General features: G+C 45.8%; 1 protein-coding gene across 8 annotated transcripts in view; it reads right to left on the minus strand.

Annotated features, from left to right (window-relative positions):
* The window catches only part of BCAS3 (BCAS3 microtubule associated cell migration factor), a 702801-nt gene that overhangs the window by 317813 nt on the left and 366166 nt on the right, over nucleotides 1-18822 (minus strand). For all 8 annotated transcript variants that reach the window (XM_087890109.1, XM_087890127.1, XM_087890106.1 and 5 more), the window contains 2 exons: nucleotides 5950-6050; nucleotides 1363-1559 (listed from right to left, as the gene is read on the minus strand). In XM_087890109.1, coding sequence (XP_087746235.1) covers nucleotides 1363-1559; nucleotides 5950-6050 — 298 coding nt within the window. The remainder of the gene's footprint in view (nucleotides 1-1362; nucleotides 1560-5949; nucleotides 6051-18822) is intronic.

The raw sequence follows: 18822 nt of genomic DNA on the forward strand, positions 1-18822 counted from the left end.
TGTGGGGGTGCCAAGTGAGGGTCTTGTGATGGCTCAGGTGTGAGTCATCAGTGAGAGCCTTGTGACGGGGAGCTTACATCAGGTCAGGGTCATTGGGAGGTGAACTGCTGGTGGGGTGGAGAGTTGCGTGGGTTGGTTGCGTGGTCGGTGGTGTCTCTGGTTGGCGGTTGATTTGGGTCTGAGGGGTCTGTAGGCTGTTGTAGGTCAGTGTGTCTGTTGATGGGATTGCTTGTGGAGTTCCGGGCTTCGATGAACTCATGAGTGTGGTAGTGTGGCCAGTTATTTTTGCATTGCTCCAATTGAACGGATGACTCACAGCTGATCCATCACAAGACCCTCCCTTGACACACCCACACCTGAAGCCCTTCTAAACGGAAGAACACTGGCATCCCCTAAACTCCACCGACCCTCTTACCTAGCCTGGTAACGAAATGTTCGGAAACCAACCCACAAGCTCAGAAAACGAAACTTCACCATCAATTTTTCCACTCTTCAGGACCTTTTCTTTATTCTACGGAATACCTGGATGGTTTGAGAGGCTCTTGTGTTCAGACTGAAAATGCCACAACGAGGCATTTAAAGATTCGATCGTCTGACGATGGGGATACGGCGACCGTTAAGTGTGAAAAACGGTCATAAGTCACATTTTTCAGCGCCGTTTTAAGTTTGAACGGTCATGAAACAAATGGGTGTAAGTGTTGTGGTCCACCAGCAGCCTGCGGAGTGGCAGTAGCATCGGACAGTGAGGAGGCTGGGGAAGGCCCGAATGAGGGATCTGCATCGGAGGCAGAGATGGGGCCAGGGCCAATGGGCAGTGATGTGCAGACTCCGGAGCCTCCAGAGGCTGACAGCAGAGAGACAGAGGAACAGGAGGAGCCTGTTCCTAGTGCACGTATGAGAAGAGCTGCTAGAAGGCAGGAGCAGCTAAAGCAAAAAGGATGACTCAGGAGTAAGGCCAGGAGATGATTGGCCCCTCCCATAAGGCTTAAAAGAGGAGCAACAGCTCTTGGGCTCTTTGTCGGAAAACAACGTTGATAGATTTGTTTCTTGTCTTGCTGCATTTATTTCTTGTCTGTGTCTTCTGCTTCTGAACTTTTGCCAAGAAAAGCCTTTGGCAGGTTGCCTAATTAGACCAAGGTCGGTGATAAGGCTGAAGAATTTGTGTTATGAAGAATTTGTTTTGAATTAGTTTGGACTACGCTGAGAATGAGTTAATTCTCAGCTGTTTGAATAGAATCTGTTTGTTTAGAATTGATTGCGTCTGATAATACCTACTTGGGCCTGGGTCACAACAGTAAGTCTATAATGCTGAGGTGATTATAGGGAACGAGTCTTTGGTAAAAAAGAAAGGAACACTCTAACCTGAGACTGTCCAAATCCAAATCATCAGTGTCGAAATCCAGGAGAGGCTGTGGGGTGTCGCTGGGCCCGTGGGACTGAAGCACGGAAGAACTGGAGGAAATCACAATCGTCTGGCCTGAAGGATGAATAGTCTTGAACTGGAACTGCGGGCCCATCCAGAGGCGGCGGTGAGGTCCGGTGTGAGTCACAATTTCCACCTGGAAGAAGAGCATCCGAACAATGCATCACCAGGTCTTGAGAGACCTTCAGAAGGTTAGAAGCGATGTCCCAAAGGTGCTTTTCTCAAGAGGCAACTGGGTTTCCTGGTTTTTCTTGGAAGACGTTTCGCTTCTCATCCAAGAAGCTTCATCAGCTCTGACCGGATGTTGGGAAATGGAAGGATTTATACTCCTTGCAGACAGCTGGCCATTTGCATCCTTTTAGTGGATCGTTGATGCCTCTTGGAGATTTATCTATGTCCTCAGGGTCACCTGAGTGGTGAAAATGGGCGTGGAGCCTTCTACAACACAGTCCTTTCACACCCATTTGCACTACTCAGATGACCCTGAGGACAGAGACAAACCTCCAGGTGGCCTCAACGGCTCTCCAAAAGAATGCAAATGACCAGCTGTCTGCAAGGAATATAACTCCTTCCATTCCTCACCATCCGGTCAGAGCTGAAGAAGCTTCTTGGATGAGAAGCGAAACGTCTTCAAAGACAAACCAGAAAGTCCAGTTGCCTCTTGAAAAAGCACCTTTGGGACAACCATGACCTGCATGACTGGGAATCTCCATGGACACTTAGAAGGAATGAGGACAACTTCACCTGTGGCAGAGGGAGAAGGTTCCACACAACAGAAAAGGCCAGCTAGATGTAGTTCCCTAGGCTTAGTAGTCCAGCTGGGGTGGAAAAAGAGGAATTGGTTCATGCAAGCGAAGGGCTGGAGTGCACGCGCATTGCACACACAGCTCAACTAGTTGGCTGGTTGTGAATAGACTGTGGTTGTGGTTGTGAATAGACTGTGGCTCAGTAGTGGGCTGCGACCCAGGGGTTGGGAACCCCTGCCCTAGAGGACGGACCCAAAACATGCCCATTCTGTTAGATCTAATGGGATAGGCAAATGAAATTGGGAAGAGGGGGTTCCTAAAATAATATCCCATGCTAATTAGGGCTCTATAGAATGACACCAGCATCTTGAATTTGACCCAGAAACAAACTGGTAACCAACACAGTCTATGCAGTAGAATGGAATGGAATAGCATTAGAATAGAATAGGAAAGAATGGAATGGAATGGAATGAAATGGAATGGAATGGAATGGAATAGAATAGAATATGGGGATAGGATAAGAATAGAATAGAATAGAATAGAATAGAATAGAATAGAATAGAATAGAATAGAATAGAATAGAATAGAATAGAATGGAATAAAGAATTAGAAATAAGAATAGAAATAAGAATAGAAATAAGAGTTGAATAGAATAAGAATTAGAAATTAGAATTAGAAATAAGACTAGTATAAAATAGAAATAAGACTAGAATAGAAATAAGACTAGAATAGAATAAATAAGAATTAGAAATAGGAATTAGAAATTAGGATTAGAATTAGAAATAAGAATTAGAAATAAGAATAGAATAAAACAAAACAGAAATAAGAACAGAATAGAAATAAGAATAGAACAGAATAGAAATAAGAATAGAATAAAATAGAAGAGAATTAGAATTAGAATTAGAAATAAGAATTGTGATATAATGTTTTGTTATACTGTTCCACAACAATGAAAAAAATGAAGCGATCCCTACAGATGAAAATGTTATATAAAATATTAGAATGTGCTGAGATGGATACATTAACACTTAAAAGAAAAGAAAAAAAAAAAAAGAAAGAAACAGAATATTTTCAACATGGGATTGTTTGACCAATGGTTAACTAACAGAAACAGAGATTCGAATTTTAAAAGATCAAAAAGATAATTAAAAAAAAATATATTGAAAATTTTGTAAGATGGATAAACTAATTGTATTACAAAAAAAAAAATCAAAAAAAACCCCCACAACCGTTTCCTTTTGTGTGTGTGGGTGGGTGTGTGGGTGGGTTTGTGTATTGTGTGCGTGTGTATTCCAACGTGGTCTTTTGTCTTCTTGGAGGCTTTCAAGGAGAGACTGGACTGCCATTTGTCAGACATGGTGTAGGGTCTCCTGCTTGGGTGGGGTGTTGATGACCTTCAAGGTCCCTTCCAACTCTGTTATTCTGTAATTCTGTAACTGTTCTCAAGGCTGGGGGGGAAAAGCAAGGAGGCCATTCCGCGTGCCGTCAAGGCTTCGCTCTTTTGTGGGGGCGCCACAAGCCGTCTGCCTGACGCATGCGAGCTCTTGCGCACTTGCCATGCCAATCAGGCCCACGACGAAAAAGCATGCTGCCGACGTGGAGCCCCACGCCATCCGCTCCCGAGAGCCGAGAGGTAAACAGATGCTTCTGCAATTCCAGCAAAGACGAGGAAGGCAGATGTTCCCAGTCACCCTGCCCCCATCCCCGCTCTGAAACGCACGGGACCGACATATTGTGGTCTCCTTCCCGATGACAGCACGCATTACCCACTTTCCTAATTGAGAAGCGGGGGCGAAGGGCTCTGTCCCCTTTGTCACAATGGGAGTACCGGCGGTAACACTTCCATCTGGAAGAACAGACAAAACGCTGCGGGCTTTCGGCTGAAAAGTGACTGGCGGATGGCGAGCTCTTTTTCTGTGCGAGTGTGGAGGTGATGCCGAGGCTTAACAAAACGTTCCTGAATGTTCTTCCTGAGAGGATGGGATTCCATTTTTTTTGGGGGGGGGGAGGGGGGGAAGAAGCAAGATTCCAGAGGAATCCAGTAGGTTCCGCATCAAGGAACACCGGGCACATTCAAACAATCTAACTCTAACTAATTCTAACCTGGACGTATGTCTATGGAGATTCTCCATTAGTAACAGTAACAGAGTTGGAAGGGACCTTGGAGGTCATCTAGTCCAACCCACTGCTCACGAAGGAGAGCTATACCAGGGATTCGAACTGTTGAACTGCCGACCTTTCTGATCGACAAGCTCAGTGTCTTAGTCACTGAGCAGGTGGTGGTTGTACCAAAGGTGCTTTTTACAAAAGGCAGCGGGATTATCTTGGGTTTTTAGAAAAAATTTTCCTCAGAAACATTTCGTTTCTCATCCAAGAAGCTTCTTCAGTTCTTCTTCCAAAGAATTTCTCACCTTTTCTCCTTTCCCGGGACTGGCAGACCCTTTTTATTGTTATTTTATTTATATTTATTCTAGAATAGAACAGAGTTGGAAGGGACCTTGGAGGTCTTCTAGTCCAGCCCCCTGCTCAAGCAGGAGAACCTATACAATTTCAGTCAAGTGACTGTCCAGTCTCTTGGTAAAAACCTCCAGTGTTGGAGCATTCACAATTTCTGGTGGCAAGCTGTTCCACTGGTTAATTGTTATCACTGTTAGGAAGTTTCTCCTTAATTCCAGGTTGCTTCTCTCCTTGATTAGTTTCCATCTGTTGTTTCTTGTCCTGCCCTCTGGTGCTTTGGAGAATAATATGATCCAGGGGTGAAATCCAGCAGGTTCTAACAGGTTCTGGAGAACCGGTGGCTGAAATTTTGAGTAGTTTGGAGAACCGGCAAATACACCACTGGCTGGCCCCAGAGTGGGGTGGGAATGGAGATTTTGCAATATCCTTCCCCCAGGAGTGGGGTGGGAATGGAGATTTGGAATATCCTTCCCCCAGGAATGGGGTGGGAATGGAGATTTTGCAATATCCTTCCCCCAGGAGTGGGGTGGGAATGGAGATTTTGCAATATCCTTCCCCCAGGAATGGGGTGGGAATGGAGATTTTGCAATATCCTTCCCCTGCCATGCCCACCAAGCCACGCCCTCAGAACCGGTAGGGAAAATTTTTGGATTTCACCCCTGATATGATCCCTTCTTTGTGGCAGCCCCTCAAATTCTGGAATTATATTTTACTATGTTATTTGACTTTATTGTTTTATTATTTTATTTATTTTATCATATTATAAGGTAAATAAGTTGTAGGGGACTGGAGGTTAAAACATACGAAGAATGGTTGCAGGAATTGGGTATGTCTAGTTTAATGAAGAGAAGGACCAGGGGAGACATGATAGCAGTCTTCCAGTATCTCAGGGGCTGCCCCAAAGAAGAGGGAGTCAAGCTATTCTCCAAAGCACCTGAAGGCAGGACAAGAAGCAATGGGTGGGAACTAACCAAGGAGAGAAGCAACTTAGAACTAAGGAGAAACTTCCTAACAGTGAGAACAATTCATCAGTGGAACGACTTACCTGCAAGTTTTAAAGAAGAGATTGGACAGCCATTTATCTATAGTGGCATAGGGTTTCCCTCCAAGGTCCCACCCAACTCTAGTCTGTTCTTTTACTGTTCTATTACTTTACTTCTGCTTTGCTTACACTCTTTTCATTTCTTCCTTTTTAATTATTGTAAGCCGCCTGGAGTAGCCCCAGGCGAGACAGGCAGCCAATAAACTTATCAAAACAAATCCATAGTTCTTTTTCTAGTGGCTCTTGCAATCCATCACTCTGATAATCCATCAAACCGTTACCTGGGAAAGCCACTCCTCGTCTTCTTGTCCGCTGTGATCGGAAGCTAAGCTGTCGTAGGATTCATGGCGGGTGATCGGTCCTGGGCTTCCCAGAGGAACTACTGTGGGGGGCAAAACAGAGACAAGGGAAGAAAGAAATCAGACACAATTAAGGGAATGTAAAAAAAAAAAAAAAAAGGACACAGAGAGTCCTCAATTTACCACCATAATTCAGCCCCAAAATTTATGTTGCTAAGTGAAACATTTGTTAAACGAGCTCTGCCCCATTGGATGAACTTTCTTGGCTGCAGTTGTTAAATTAGCCTGGATAGCTCAACAGACAGAGCACTGTAATTTAACACCAGCTGTCTGCAATTAAAGTAAGATCGAATCTCGCCAGGCTCAAGGTTGACTCAGCCTTCCATCCTTTCTAAGATAGGTAAATTGAGGACCCAGTTTGTGGGGGCAATAAGCTGACTTTGTATAAATATACAAAAGTATGAAGGCTATTGCTTAGCGCACTGTAAGCCGCCCTGAGTCTCCGGAGAAGGGCGGCATATAAATAAATAGAAAAAAAAAAAATTAGGAACACGGTTGTTAAGTGAATCTGATTTCCCCGTTGGCTTTGCCTGCCAGAAAGTCGCAAAAGATGATCCCATAACCCATAGTAACTCTGCAACCGTCATAAGTATATGCCAGTTGCCAAGCACCTAAATTTTGATCACATGATCCTTACGACCAGATGCTGCAACTGGTTGTCAGTGTGAAAAACAGCCGTGAGTCATTTTTTTCAGTACCATTGTAACTTTCAACAGTCAGGACTTATATTCCTTGCGGAGGAAAAACTGCAGACTACAGGAACCATTAGTACCACTCAGGTGACCCTGAGGACACAGATAAGCCTCCGAGCGGCCTCAACAACCCTCTAAAACAGTGTTTCTCAACCTTGGTAGCTTGAAGATGGGTGGGGATTCTGGGAGTTGAAGTCCACCCATCTTCAAGCTACCAAGGTTGAGAAACACTGCTCTAAAAGGATGCAAATGACCAGCTGTCCGCAAGGATTATCAATTCTTCCATTCCCCACCATCCGGTCAGAGCTGAAGAAGCTTCTTGGATGAGAAGGGAAACGTCTTCAAAAGAAAAAACAAAGTCCAGTTGCCTCCTGAAAAAAAGCACCTCTGGAACTCCAGCGATGGAGCACCCACAACTTCTGGTGGCAAGCTGTTCCACTGATTAATTGTCCTGACTGTCAGGAAATTTCTCCTTAGTTCTAAGGTTGGATCTCTCCTAGATTAGTTTCCATCCATTGCTTCTTGTCCTGCCCTCTGGTGCTTTGGAGAATAGCTTGACTCCCTCTTCTTTGGGGCAGCCCCTCAAATATTGGAAGACTGCTATCATGTCAACCCTAGTCCTTCTCTTCTTTAGACTAGATGTACCCAATTCCAGCAACCTCCAGTGATGGAGAACCCATCACTTCTGGCGGCAATCGCTGGGTTAATCGTCCTCACTGTTAGGAAGTTTCTCCTTAATTCCAGGTTGCTTCTCTCCTTGATTAGTTTCCATCCGTTGCTTCTTGTCCTGCCTTCTGATGCTTTGGAAAACGGTTTTCCAAAACGATTACAAGGTCGCTGCACCCTTGGCCAAGTCCTGTCACTTAGCATCGGCTGCAGCCTTCCCTCTTGTTTGAAACGCCTCCACTTCACGAGACGCAAAAGCGCCGGTTGAAGGACTTGCACAAAACTACTCCTCAGAAGCCATTAGGCCCCGGGAACCGCTAAGCCTCAAGTCACCTTGATGCTAATGCAACCCAATTTTGAAGCTGCCTCGACAATGAAGTTGGCCGAGATCCCTCTGGCAGGTGGGAGCGGAAGACTCACATCCCGGCAGCAGCTGGCTTCTCGAACAAACGTTATTGCAGCACTGACGGGCATTTTAGATATATAAGAAAATTAAAATATGGTGGCTGGGGGAAGAAAAAAAAAAAAGTAGAATAGTGTGAAAAACTTCTTAAACGAGATACCCAGAGGGATCAAGAGGTTGGTTTGCCACTGGGAAGACCTGAAATTAAAGGTGGGATAATATTACGGGACAGTGGGGGGGTTTCAAATTTTTTTACTACCGGTTCTGTGGGCGTGTCTTGGTGGGCGTGGCATTGCTTGGTGGGCGTGGCAGGGGAAGGATACTGTAAAATATCCATTCCCACCCTACTCCAGGGGAAGGATACTGCAAAATCCCCATTTCCTCCCGATCAGCTGGGACTTGGGAGGCAGAGAATAGATGGGGGCGGGGCCAGTCAGCATTTTTACTACCGGTTCTCCAAACTACTCAAAATGTCCGCTACCGATTCTCCAGAACTGGTCAGAACCTGCTGAAATCCACCTCTGCTACGGGATATCAGATTTGGCCAGACGGAAGTAGGATTGAAGTGAGTGAATAGCAATAGCACTTAGACTTATATACCGCTTTATAGTGCTTTGGAGTCCTTTCTAAGCGGCTTACAGAGTCAGAAGATCATCCCCAGCAATCTGGGTCCTCGTTTTACAGACCTCCGAAGGATGGAAGGCTGAGATAACCTTGAGCCGGTCAGGATCGAACTGCTGGCAGTGGGCAGATTTTGCCAGCAATAGTACTTATATACTGGTTTGCAGTGCTTTTTACAGCCCTCTGTAAGCGGTTTACCGAGTCAGCTTCTTGACCCCAACAATCCGGGTCCTCGTTTTACCGACCTCAGAAGGATGGAAGGCTGAGTCGACCTTGAACCGGTCAGGATCAAACTGCTGGCAGTGGGCAGTGAATTAGCCCACAATACTGCATTCTAACCACTGTGCCACCAGGGTTCAGTGATTGATAGCGACTGAATGATAGGGCTATGGGAAAAAGGTAGAATGTTTAGCATTTTCTCTGACTGACTTCTCCATAAATTATTAAAAGTAAGACTGGGCAAGTTTACAGTACAAATGGACCTCGATTTAAAACCATTTGTTCAATGTCTGTTTGAAGTTACAAGGGCATTGAAAAAAGGGACTTATAAACAGTACTTAGGAGTAGGACATGAGCCCAAGGGAGGGGTCAAACACGTCATAAGTCACGAGTCCCTGCGAACCTGCAAGAGATCTAAGCCCAGCTCATTTTGAATGCAGTTCTTATCTCCCGCTTGTTTCCCTTGACTGTTAGTTGGTCAGATTCTTGTAGAGACCTTAAGCTTGCAATACATCTTTATACTCATTTGAACTGCCTGAGTCTCCTGATTTCGTTGGCGCTTGACAGTCCTCACTTTATGACCATCAAAGCAACTAGTATATATCTACGACAATTGTAGCATTCCGGGATTATGAACGCTAAGGTTGTTTGTGAGCTTGCAGATATTTTTTAGAATAGGAAAGAAAGCTGGATTTCTCAGAGCAAGGCAAGATGGCATCTTTATTTTATTTTTATTGATTTGTATCCTGCCAGATTAATTACAAAAAATTCAAGGCTGCAAATATATCCTCCGTTTATTTTTGCCACAACAACTCTGTGAAGTGAAGTGGGCTCAGAATGGCTGGCCCAGGTCACCCATCAAGCTTTCATGCCCAACATGGGACTAGAACTCTCAGTCTCCTGGTGATGGGCCCAAAGTCACCCAGCTGTTTTTTTATGCCTAATGTGGGACTAAAATTAATCGTCTCTTATTGATTGACCCAAAGACACCCAACCGGCTTTCATGCCTAAGGTGGGACTAGAATTCACTGACTCCTCTTAATTGGCCCAAAGTCACCCAGCCGGCTTTCATGTTTAAGGTGGGACTAGAACTCTCAGTCTCCTGGTGATTGGCCCAAAGTTACCCAACCAGCTTTCAATGCAGCAATTAAGCAAAAAGATAAAGAGACACAAGAATCCCCCTCTTCTGAAAAATGGCTTATTACTAGAGTAAATGCTCAATTATTCATTTCCCCCCCCAGTTTTTCTATCAGCAGCAATGTACCAGAATCCGGTTCCTTTTCCCTTTCATTACATTCCATGCTGGAGGACAGTCCCAGATAACGACAAAACGCGGACATTTCTGTGTGCCCGCAAAGGAGTCTGCAGCAAGACAAATTCTCAGCAACCGCAGGTGCGTTGCTTCCATCCTGAAAGTAATTGAACGTTGTGCGATGAACGGGGCCAGTGTGAAATCTCCAGAAACCTAGGATTGCTGCTTGGAGGGTGGCTGGAGAAAATGGCACACACTTAGGTAAAGCCATTTCATGTTTCAGAGCCACAAACTCAGGGATCGTAACAGAACGAACAGAGTTGGAAGGGACCTTGGAGGTCTTCTAGTCCAACCCTCTGCTCAAGCTGTACAGCATTTCAGGCAAACGGTTGTCCAATTTCTTCAAAGCTTCCGGTGACTTCTGGAGATAAGCCATTCACTAATTAATTGCTTTCACCATCACCTAATTTCTCCTTAGTTCTAGGTTGCTTCTCTCCTTGATGAGTTTCCACCCATTGCTCCTTATCCTGCCTTCTGGTGCTTTGGAGAATAGCTTGACTCCCTCTTCTTTGGGGCAGCCCCTGAGATATTGTAACATTGCTATCATGTCTCCCCTAGTCCTTCTCTTTATTAAACTAAACATTCCCAGTTCCTGCAACCGTTCTTCATATGTTTTAGCCTCCAGTCCCCTCATCATCTTTGTTCCTTTCTCTACAGTCTTTCTAGAATCGCATTTTTTTATAGATATTGTGGCAACCAAACTGGATGCAGGATTCCAAGTGTGGTCTTGCCAAAACATTATAAAGTGGTACTAACACTTCACGTGATCTTGATTCTATCCCTCTGTTTATTGCATTGGCTTTTTTGGCTGCTGTCACATACTGCTGGCTCATCTTTAACTGATTGTCCACTAACCACTATAACTCAACAAGAGAAGCCTAGGATGGCAAGCGCTTTGGAATCATTCATTCATTCGCTTGTTTGTTCATTCATTCGTTTGTTTGTTCGTTCATTTGTTCAGGAATTTAGATGGCTGATATATTATTTCCCACAGCAAAGGGGGGGAAAAAAAAAGAGATGGTCAAATTCATTACAGATAGTCCTCAACTTCATTCAGTGACCGTTCAAAGTTACAACGGCACTGAAAAAAGTGACTTGTGGCCATTTTTCACACTTACGACCACTGTAGCTTCCCTATGGTAAACGAGATCAAAAGTTAGATGCTTGGCAACTGACTCATATCGCAGTGTCCCCCAGGGATGACCTGATCCCCTTTTTGTGACCTTTCTGATCAGCAAAGTGAGTGGGGAAGACTGATTCACTTAACAACCATGTTACTAACTTAAGCCACTGCAGTGATTCACTTAACAATTGTGGCAAGAAAGGTCACAAAATAGGGCAAAGCCCACCTAACGTTTGTCTCACTTAGCAACATAAATTTTGGGCTCAATTGTGGTCGTAGGGCCTTGGTGGCGCAGCAGACTAAAGTGCTGTTAAGTAACACCAGCTGCCTGCAATTACTGCGAGTTCAAATCTCACCAGGCTCAAGGTTGACTCAGCCTTCCATCCTTCCGAGGTAGGTAAAATGAGGACCCGGATTGTGGGGGCAATAAGTTGACTTTGTATAAAAAAGAACACCGCTTGGGGGGGGGCGAAAGCCCTACTAAGCAGGTATATACAAAAGTATGAAGGCTATTGCTTAACGCATTGTAAGCCTCCCTGAGTCTCCAGAGAAGGGCGGCATATAAATCGAACCAATAAATAAATAAATAAATAAATAAATAAATAAATAAATAAATGTCAAGGACCACCTGTACAGCTATGGTAGGTGGTCTCCAAAAGGTTTTGCTTTTAGGAGATTTTATGCAGAATATTCATTCCTGGCCTCCTTCCTTGATATTACAGTCAACGTGTGATGAGTGAAGAGGTTCTATTAGCAACTCACAATCCATGGTTGGTGAGACTCATGGTATCCAGGGTTGCATAAATTTTCCAAGATTGATAATTTGAGAAACGAGCTTAATTTCTGACAGAAGAGAATGTTTCTAGCTCAAGGCTGAACTGTGGGGTCCTTGGTCCTCTCTGAGCTTGATTGTTTTCTTGCAGACGTTTCATTACCAAACTAGGTAATACCATCAGTGCATGTTAGAGTTTCAATCAAGCAGGAATCAAAGTTCTACCGACTCAGACAAGCAATCGAATAGTAAACCAGAGCCTGATCAAGAAACCAACAAGAACACTCCCACCAACACCGACAGGGCAAACCATTTGTATATAAACAGAAAACAAACCCCACTCCCTTCTAGACTGATCGTGTTACCTAGCTGGGTCATGAAACGTCTACAGGAGAAAAACCAAGGTCAGGGAGCAACAAGAACCTCAAAGCTTAATTTTAAAAAGCACAGAGCTTCCCTCCCATTTTTAATGAAAAAAATGGCTCGTCACATCACACATCTAAGCCGTGTCGATTTTCCGTCCTCCGACAACGATTCCAACACCAAATACAATGTTCTTTTGTGCACCATCATAAATTTGCTGGCGAGGCCGGCTGTGAAATCGACTTGATGGGACCATCTTTAAAGAGTTACCGAAGAGGTAACTCTTTCTATAATGCACTGCTTTCAATAGTATGTTTGACATTATTGTCAGGGAAAATTATGTTAACCATGGATTACTGTTACAATCAAAGTATGTAGTGAGAAGTCAAGAGGCTTTAGTAGTAAATTTTCAAAGCCGAGCGCCGGGATTTAGCTGTTTGACTTCCCATTAGCGTCAGGAGGACTCGGCCCGCTAAATCCTCACATGTGGCTTTGAAAACTGACCTCCGTACGCGGATGGAGTCTAACTCTTCCAACTACTGCCCGTCTTTTAAGAAGTTCCAGATGACCAAGCCAGGCCAGCAAAAAAGAACCATTTCAGCACATTATGGCTCTTTGGAGGCATCTGAAAGTTATTTTAATTCTTCTCCGCTCAGAACTATTTCCAGTATTTGAGCATTTTTGAACGGTGCACGGGGACAGGGGATTTTATGGCGGAGATGCAGCGAAGGAGAGTCACGCGGAAAGCCAGAAGGACACACATCAAGGTAGCAGTCAAGTTCTCCCATCTGCATAAACATCCCGAAACTGATTTGCTACTTTTGAGGTTAGGTTGTTCCCATGTAGGAATCTGCTGTATCCTGAAGCTTTCCAAAGATATAACAGAATAACAGAGTTGAAAGAGATCTTGGAGATCATCAAGTCCAACCCCTTGCTCAAGCAGGAGACAATGTACCATTTCAGACAAGTGATGGTCCAGTCTCTTCTTAAAAGACTCCAATGTTGGAGCATTCACAACTTCTGGAGGCAAGTAGTTCCACTGATTAATTGTTCTCACTGTCAGGAAATTCCTCCTTAGTTCTAGGTTGCTTCTCTCCTTGGTTAGTTTCCATCCATTGCTTCTTGTCCTGCCCTCAGGTGCTTTGGAGAATAGCTTGACTCCCTCTTCTTTGGGGCAGCCCCTGAGATATTGAAACACTGCTATCATGTCTCCCCTAGTCCTTCTTTTCATTAGACATACCCAGTTCCTGCAACCCTTCTTCATAGGTTTTAGCCTCCAGTCCCCTAATCCTCTTGGTTGCTCTTCTCTGCACTCTTTCTAGACTCTCAACATCTTTTTTTGGTGTGTATTTTTAAAGAAGAGATTGAACAGCCATTTGTCTGAAATGGTATAAGGCAGTGATGGCTAACCTTTTTGCCATCACGTGCTAAAAGCGGGGGGGAGTTGTGCACGTGTGTGCCCACACCCATAATTCTATGCGCCCTGCCCCCCTCCCGCACATGGACATGTGACACCCCTTGTGCTCCCCCCCGCTTTTGGCACGCAATGGCCCGGTGGGCTTGTTGTTCACCCTCCCAGGCTCCAGAGGCTTTCTAGGAGCCTGGGGAGGGTGGAAATGGCCATCCCCACCCCCCCACCAGAGGCCCTTTGGAGGCCAGAAACAGCCCATTTGCTGACTCCCCATGGGACTGGAAGGCCCGTTTATTGCTCTCCTCAGTCTCCAGAGCCTTTCTAGGAGCCTGGGGAGAGCGAAAAACGGGCCTTCCCCACCCCCCCCCAGGCCCTCCAGAGGCTGAAAACAGTCTGTTTTCCTACTTCCGTTGGGCCCAGAAGGCTCGAAAATCAGCTGGCCAGAGCACACATGCGCGCCGGAGCTGAGCTCATGTGCCCACCGATATGGCTCCACGTGCCACCTGTGGCACGCGTGCCATAGGTTCGCCATCATGGGTATAGGGTCTCCGGCTTGAGCAGGGATTGGACACCAAGGACCTTGCAAGTCTGCTGTTCTGCTAAAGATCCCTTGAGAGCCACCACCTCTACGGATCTGTTTGAAGCCTTGGAGAAACCAGACCAGCCCTGGTTCTCTTCATGCTATTCTGCCAGATGCTGGATTAAAGAAATTATCATTTGTGTTTCCTTTCGCCGCTTAACCTGCTGTCTTCACGAAAAGGGCGACCGTTGCTTCTCCGGGTGGGGAAACCTAGCCTTTTCTTTCTCGCATAAAACACAGATGTTGACATTTCCACTTGTGTGAGCCTTTCAAGTAAAGGAGAGTTTGATTAAGGCTGCTTTACGGAAAAGAGCCAAGACAAAGAGGGGCGATAAGCCAAGACCTCACGGCTTCACACAAGGAATCCTTCCCCAATAACACAGGGTCACCTTTTCCTTGATGGGTGGAGACACAGGTTGGAGTCCACCGGAAGAGTCTGAGAGAGGGAGAACGATGGACACAACTGCTTTGGATTTCACCCACAACCGTTTAGAAGTGCAGGTTGTTGTGTCCGACACTTCGCGAGCCAATGGGATGCAGCCCGCCAGGCCCTCCTATCCTCCACTCTCTCCCAGAGTTTGAGCAAATTTAGGGAAATAAGGAGAGATTTCTTGACAGGGAGTGGCTTCCCATTCAATCTGCCCCTCCATCTGCTATCATTTAAAATTCTATTTCAGATTTTACCAGCATTTGTAAATTTTGACAGACTTGAACACTGGGCATGATCTAACAAAATGAAATTCAGCGTAGAGAAAAGGAAAGTCTTACACTTAGGCAAGAAAAACCAAAAGTAGACATAGAGACTGGGTGAAACCGGGCTTAATAGCAGGAGCTGTGAGAGGGATCTTGGAGTCTTAGTGGACATCCAGTTAAATAGGAGCTAACAATGTACGGTGGCAGCCAAAAAAGCCAATGCAATCCTAAATTGCATTAACAGAGGGATACAATCAAGATCAAATGAGGTACTAATACCAATCTATAAAGCCTTAGTAAGGCCACACCTTGAGTACTGCATTTAGTTTTGGTCACCACACTATAAAAGATGTTGAGACTCTGGAAAGAGTGCAGAGAAGAGCAACCAGGATGATTAAGGGACTGGAGGCTAAAACATACGATGAACGGTGGCAGGAGCTGGCCATGGCTAGTCTAGTGAAGAGAAGGACCAGGGGAGACAGGATAGCATCTTCCAATATTTGAGGGGCTGCCACAGAGAGGAGGGGGGTCAAGCTATTTTCCAAGGCCAGACAAGGAATAATGGATGGAAACTGAACAAGGAGAGATTCAACCTGGAAATAAGGAGGAATTTTCTGACCGTGAGAAACAATCATCCCATGGAACAGAAGTTGCCTTCAGAAGTTGTGGGAGCTTCATCACTGGAGGCTTTCAAGAAGAGACTGGACAGGCATCTGTCAGAAATGGTGTAGGGTTTCCTGCTTGGATGGGGGGGTTGGGCTAGATGACCTCCAAGGTCCCTTCCAACTCTGTTAATCTGTAATCTACGTCCGTTGCGTCGATGACGCTATCTAACCATCTCATGTATTTATGGCAGCTGCAGCGTCATGGAGTCACGTGGTCCCGTTTTGCAACCTTCCGACAAGCAAACGTCAATGGGGAAGCCAGCTTCACTTCACAACCGTGTGACTAACAATCGATTCACTTAACCACGGTGGCCAGAAAGGCCGTAGAACGGGAGCAAAACCCCCGTTCACAAATTGCCTCCCTTTAACCCCAGGAACGTCGGGCTCCGTTGTGGTCGTGGGTCGCAGCGCTGCCTGCACGATACGTCCGATTCGTGTCAATACGGAAGGAAATTTGCCAGTTTTATTTTTTTTAAAATGGAATTGGAGGTGACACGCTCAGAAAGTTGGCTTCAGAGTTTCAGGATCCATCACGGCCGCTGCCTCCGAGGAAGAAAATGTGCCACGTAAGCTTACCAGGAAACGGTACAACAAAGTCGGGGGTTGGGGGGGGGGTTTAATCTTTTGTTTGTTTGTTTGTTTTAACAAAATCTATACTGATATCATTACATTTCCTACAGTCCGAGGGCAGCTGTAATTAATGGATTTCTCCCCTTGTCTTTTAATGCACTCATTTGTCAATTCAAAAAAGCCGGGCGCAGCGGTCAATCAATTTTGATGTATTTAGTAAGCAATTTGTCAAAGGACGGCTGCAGACCAGTTAATATATTAATTCTTGCCATCAGTCTCCTCCTGATTTCTCCGGGCTTTCTCAATAAATCTATGGAAGGGGTGGGGGGGGTGGGAAATAGGTTTGCAAAACTGAAGGTGCCTTCCCCACCCGCATTGACAGAGATAGGAAACAAGCAAGCAAAAAAGAGAATATAATGCATTATTTTATATCGCTGGCCGTTCCTGCATTGTTGGGGATGGGGGAGGAAGTATAGGTAGTCCTCGACTTACAACTGTTCCAGAGGTGGGTTTTTCAGCAGGTTCTGACCAGTTCTGGAGAACCGGTAGCGGAAATTTTGAGTAGTTCGGAGAACCGGTAGTAAAAATTTGACTGGCCCCACCCCCATCTATTCGGAGTCCCAGCTGATTGGGAGGAAATAGGGATTTTGCAGTATCCTTCCCCTGGAGTGGGGTGGGAATGGAGATTTTGCAGTATCCTTCCCCCGCCACGCCCACCAAGCCACGCCCACCAAGCCACACCCACAGAACCAGTAGTAAAAAATTTTGAAACCCACCACTAAACTGTTCCATTAGTGACCATTTGAAGCAGTGGTGAAATCCAAGTTGTTTTACTACCGGGTTCTGTGCGCTCGGCTTGGTGGGCATGGTGTGGCTTGGCAGGGGAAGGATACTGCAAAATCTCCATTCCCACCCCACTCCAGGGGAAGGATACTGCAAAATCCCCATTCCCTCTCCACTCCTGAGGGAAGGATATTGCAAAATCCTCATTCCCACCCCACTCTGGGGCCAGCCAGAGGTGGTATTTGCCGGTTCTCCAAACTACTCAAAATTTCCACTACCGGTTCTCCAGAACCTGTCAGAACCTGCTGGATTTCACCCCTGATTTGAAGTTTGCAACGGCATTGGAAAAAAGTGACTTCGAGCCAGTCCTCGCATTTACAACCACCGACGTATCCCCGGAGTCACGTGATTAAAATTCAGGTGCATGGTAACCGGCATGTATTTACAAAGGTTGCAGGATAGCGGGGTCACGGGATGGCCATATGTGATCCTTCCCAACTGGCTCCCGTCAAGCGAAAGTCAATGGGAGTCGCCGGATTCGCTTAATGACCACACAATTCACTTAACTGCAGGGATTCACTTAGCAACCAAAATGGTTTATTAACTCATTTGTAACTCAACTCACTTGCCTTATGTAGCAAAGGAAATTCTGGTCGCAATTTTGGTCGTTAAATCGAGGACTACCTGTACAGGAAATCCTCGACTTGCCAAAGTTCGTTGAGTGACTGTTCAAAGTTACAACAGCACTGAAAAAAGTGACTTATGACCGTTTTTCACACTTACGACCGTTGCAGCATCAACATGGTCCTCCTGTGATCAAAACGCATGGCAACTGACTCGTATTTATGATGGGTACAGTGTCCTGGGGGTAACGTGATCCCCTTTTCTGACCTTTTCACAAGCAAGGCCAATGGGGAAGCCAGATTCACTTAACAACCGGGTTCCTGACTTATCAACTGCAGTGATTCATTTAACAATGGTGGCAAGAGAGGTCCGTAATAATCGGGGCACAAAACTTACTTCACAAATGTCTCGTTTAGCAAGAGAAATTTGGGGCTCAATTGTGGTCGTAAGTCCTACCTGTACAGTGATTTGGGATGACTTGAAGATGTGCGGACTTCAACTCCCAGAATTCCCCAGCTAGCCATAGCTGGTGGAGGAATTCTGGGAGTTGAAGTCCACATATTGAAAGAGCTGAGGTGGCACAGTGGTTAGAGTGCAGTACTGCAGGCTACTTCTTCTGCTGACTGCCGGATGCCAGCAGTTTGGCAGTTCGAATCTCACCAGGCTGAAGGTCAACTCAGCCTTCCATCCTTCCAAGGTGGGTAAAATGAGGACCCAGATTGTTGGGGGCCAATGTACTGACTCTGTAAACCGCTTAGAGAGGGCTGTAAAGCACTGTGAAGCGGTATATAAGTCTAAGTGCTATTGCTATTGTTATCTTCAAGTGGGTGAAGTTGAGAAACATTACTCTAGTAGGATCTCCTTTTAACAGATTTTGAATAGATTAACAGAGTTGGAAGGGACCTTTTAGGTCATCTAGTCCAACCCCCCGCCCAAGCAGGAGACCCTACACCCGGGATGGCGAACCTATGGCATGCATGCCACAGGTGGCACGTGGAGCCATATCTGCAGGCATGCGAGCCATTGCCCTAGCTCAGCTCCCCAGCTGATTTTCGGCTAGCCCCGCCCACACCGTCCCTCCCCTCCCAGGAGTCTCCACTCAGCCCGTTTTGGATGCCAGGTAAGTGTCCGTGATGATGTCTGGGCAGGTGGGTGGAGCCTCCCACCGCCACCACTACCGGTTTGCGCAAACCGGGGTGAACCCATAGAAACCCACTACTGGTTCTGGAGAACCGGTAGCGGAAATTTTGAGTAGTTCGGAGAACCATTAAATACTACCTCTGACTGGCCCCGCCCCC

Source organism: Pantherophis guttatus, chromosome 1, assembly GCF_059756535.1.
Source record: "Pantherophis guttatus breed Tessera chromosome 1, ASM5975653v1, whole genome shotgun sequence".
Lineage (NCBI taxonomy): Eukaryota > Metazoa > Chordata > Lepidosauria > Squamata > Colubridae > Pantherophis > Pantherophis guttatus.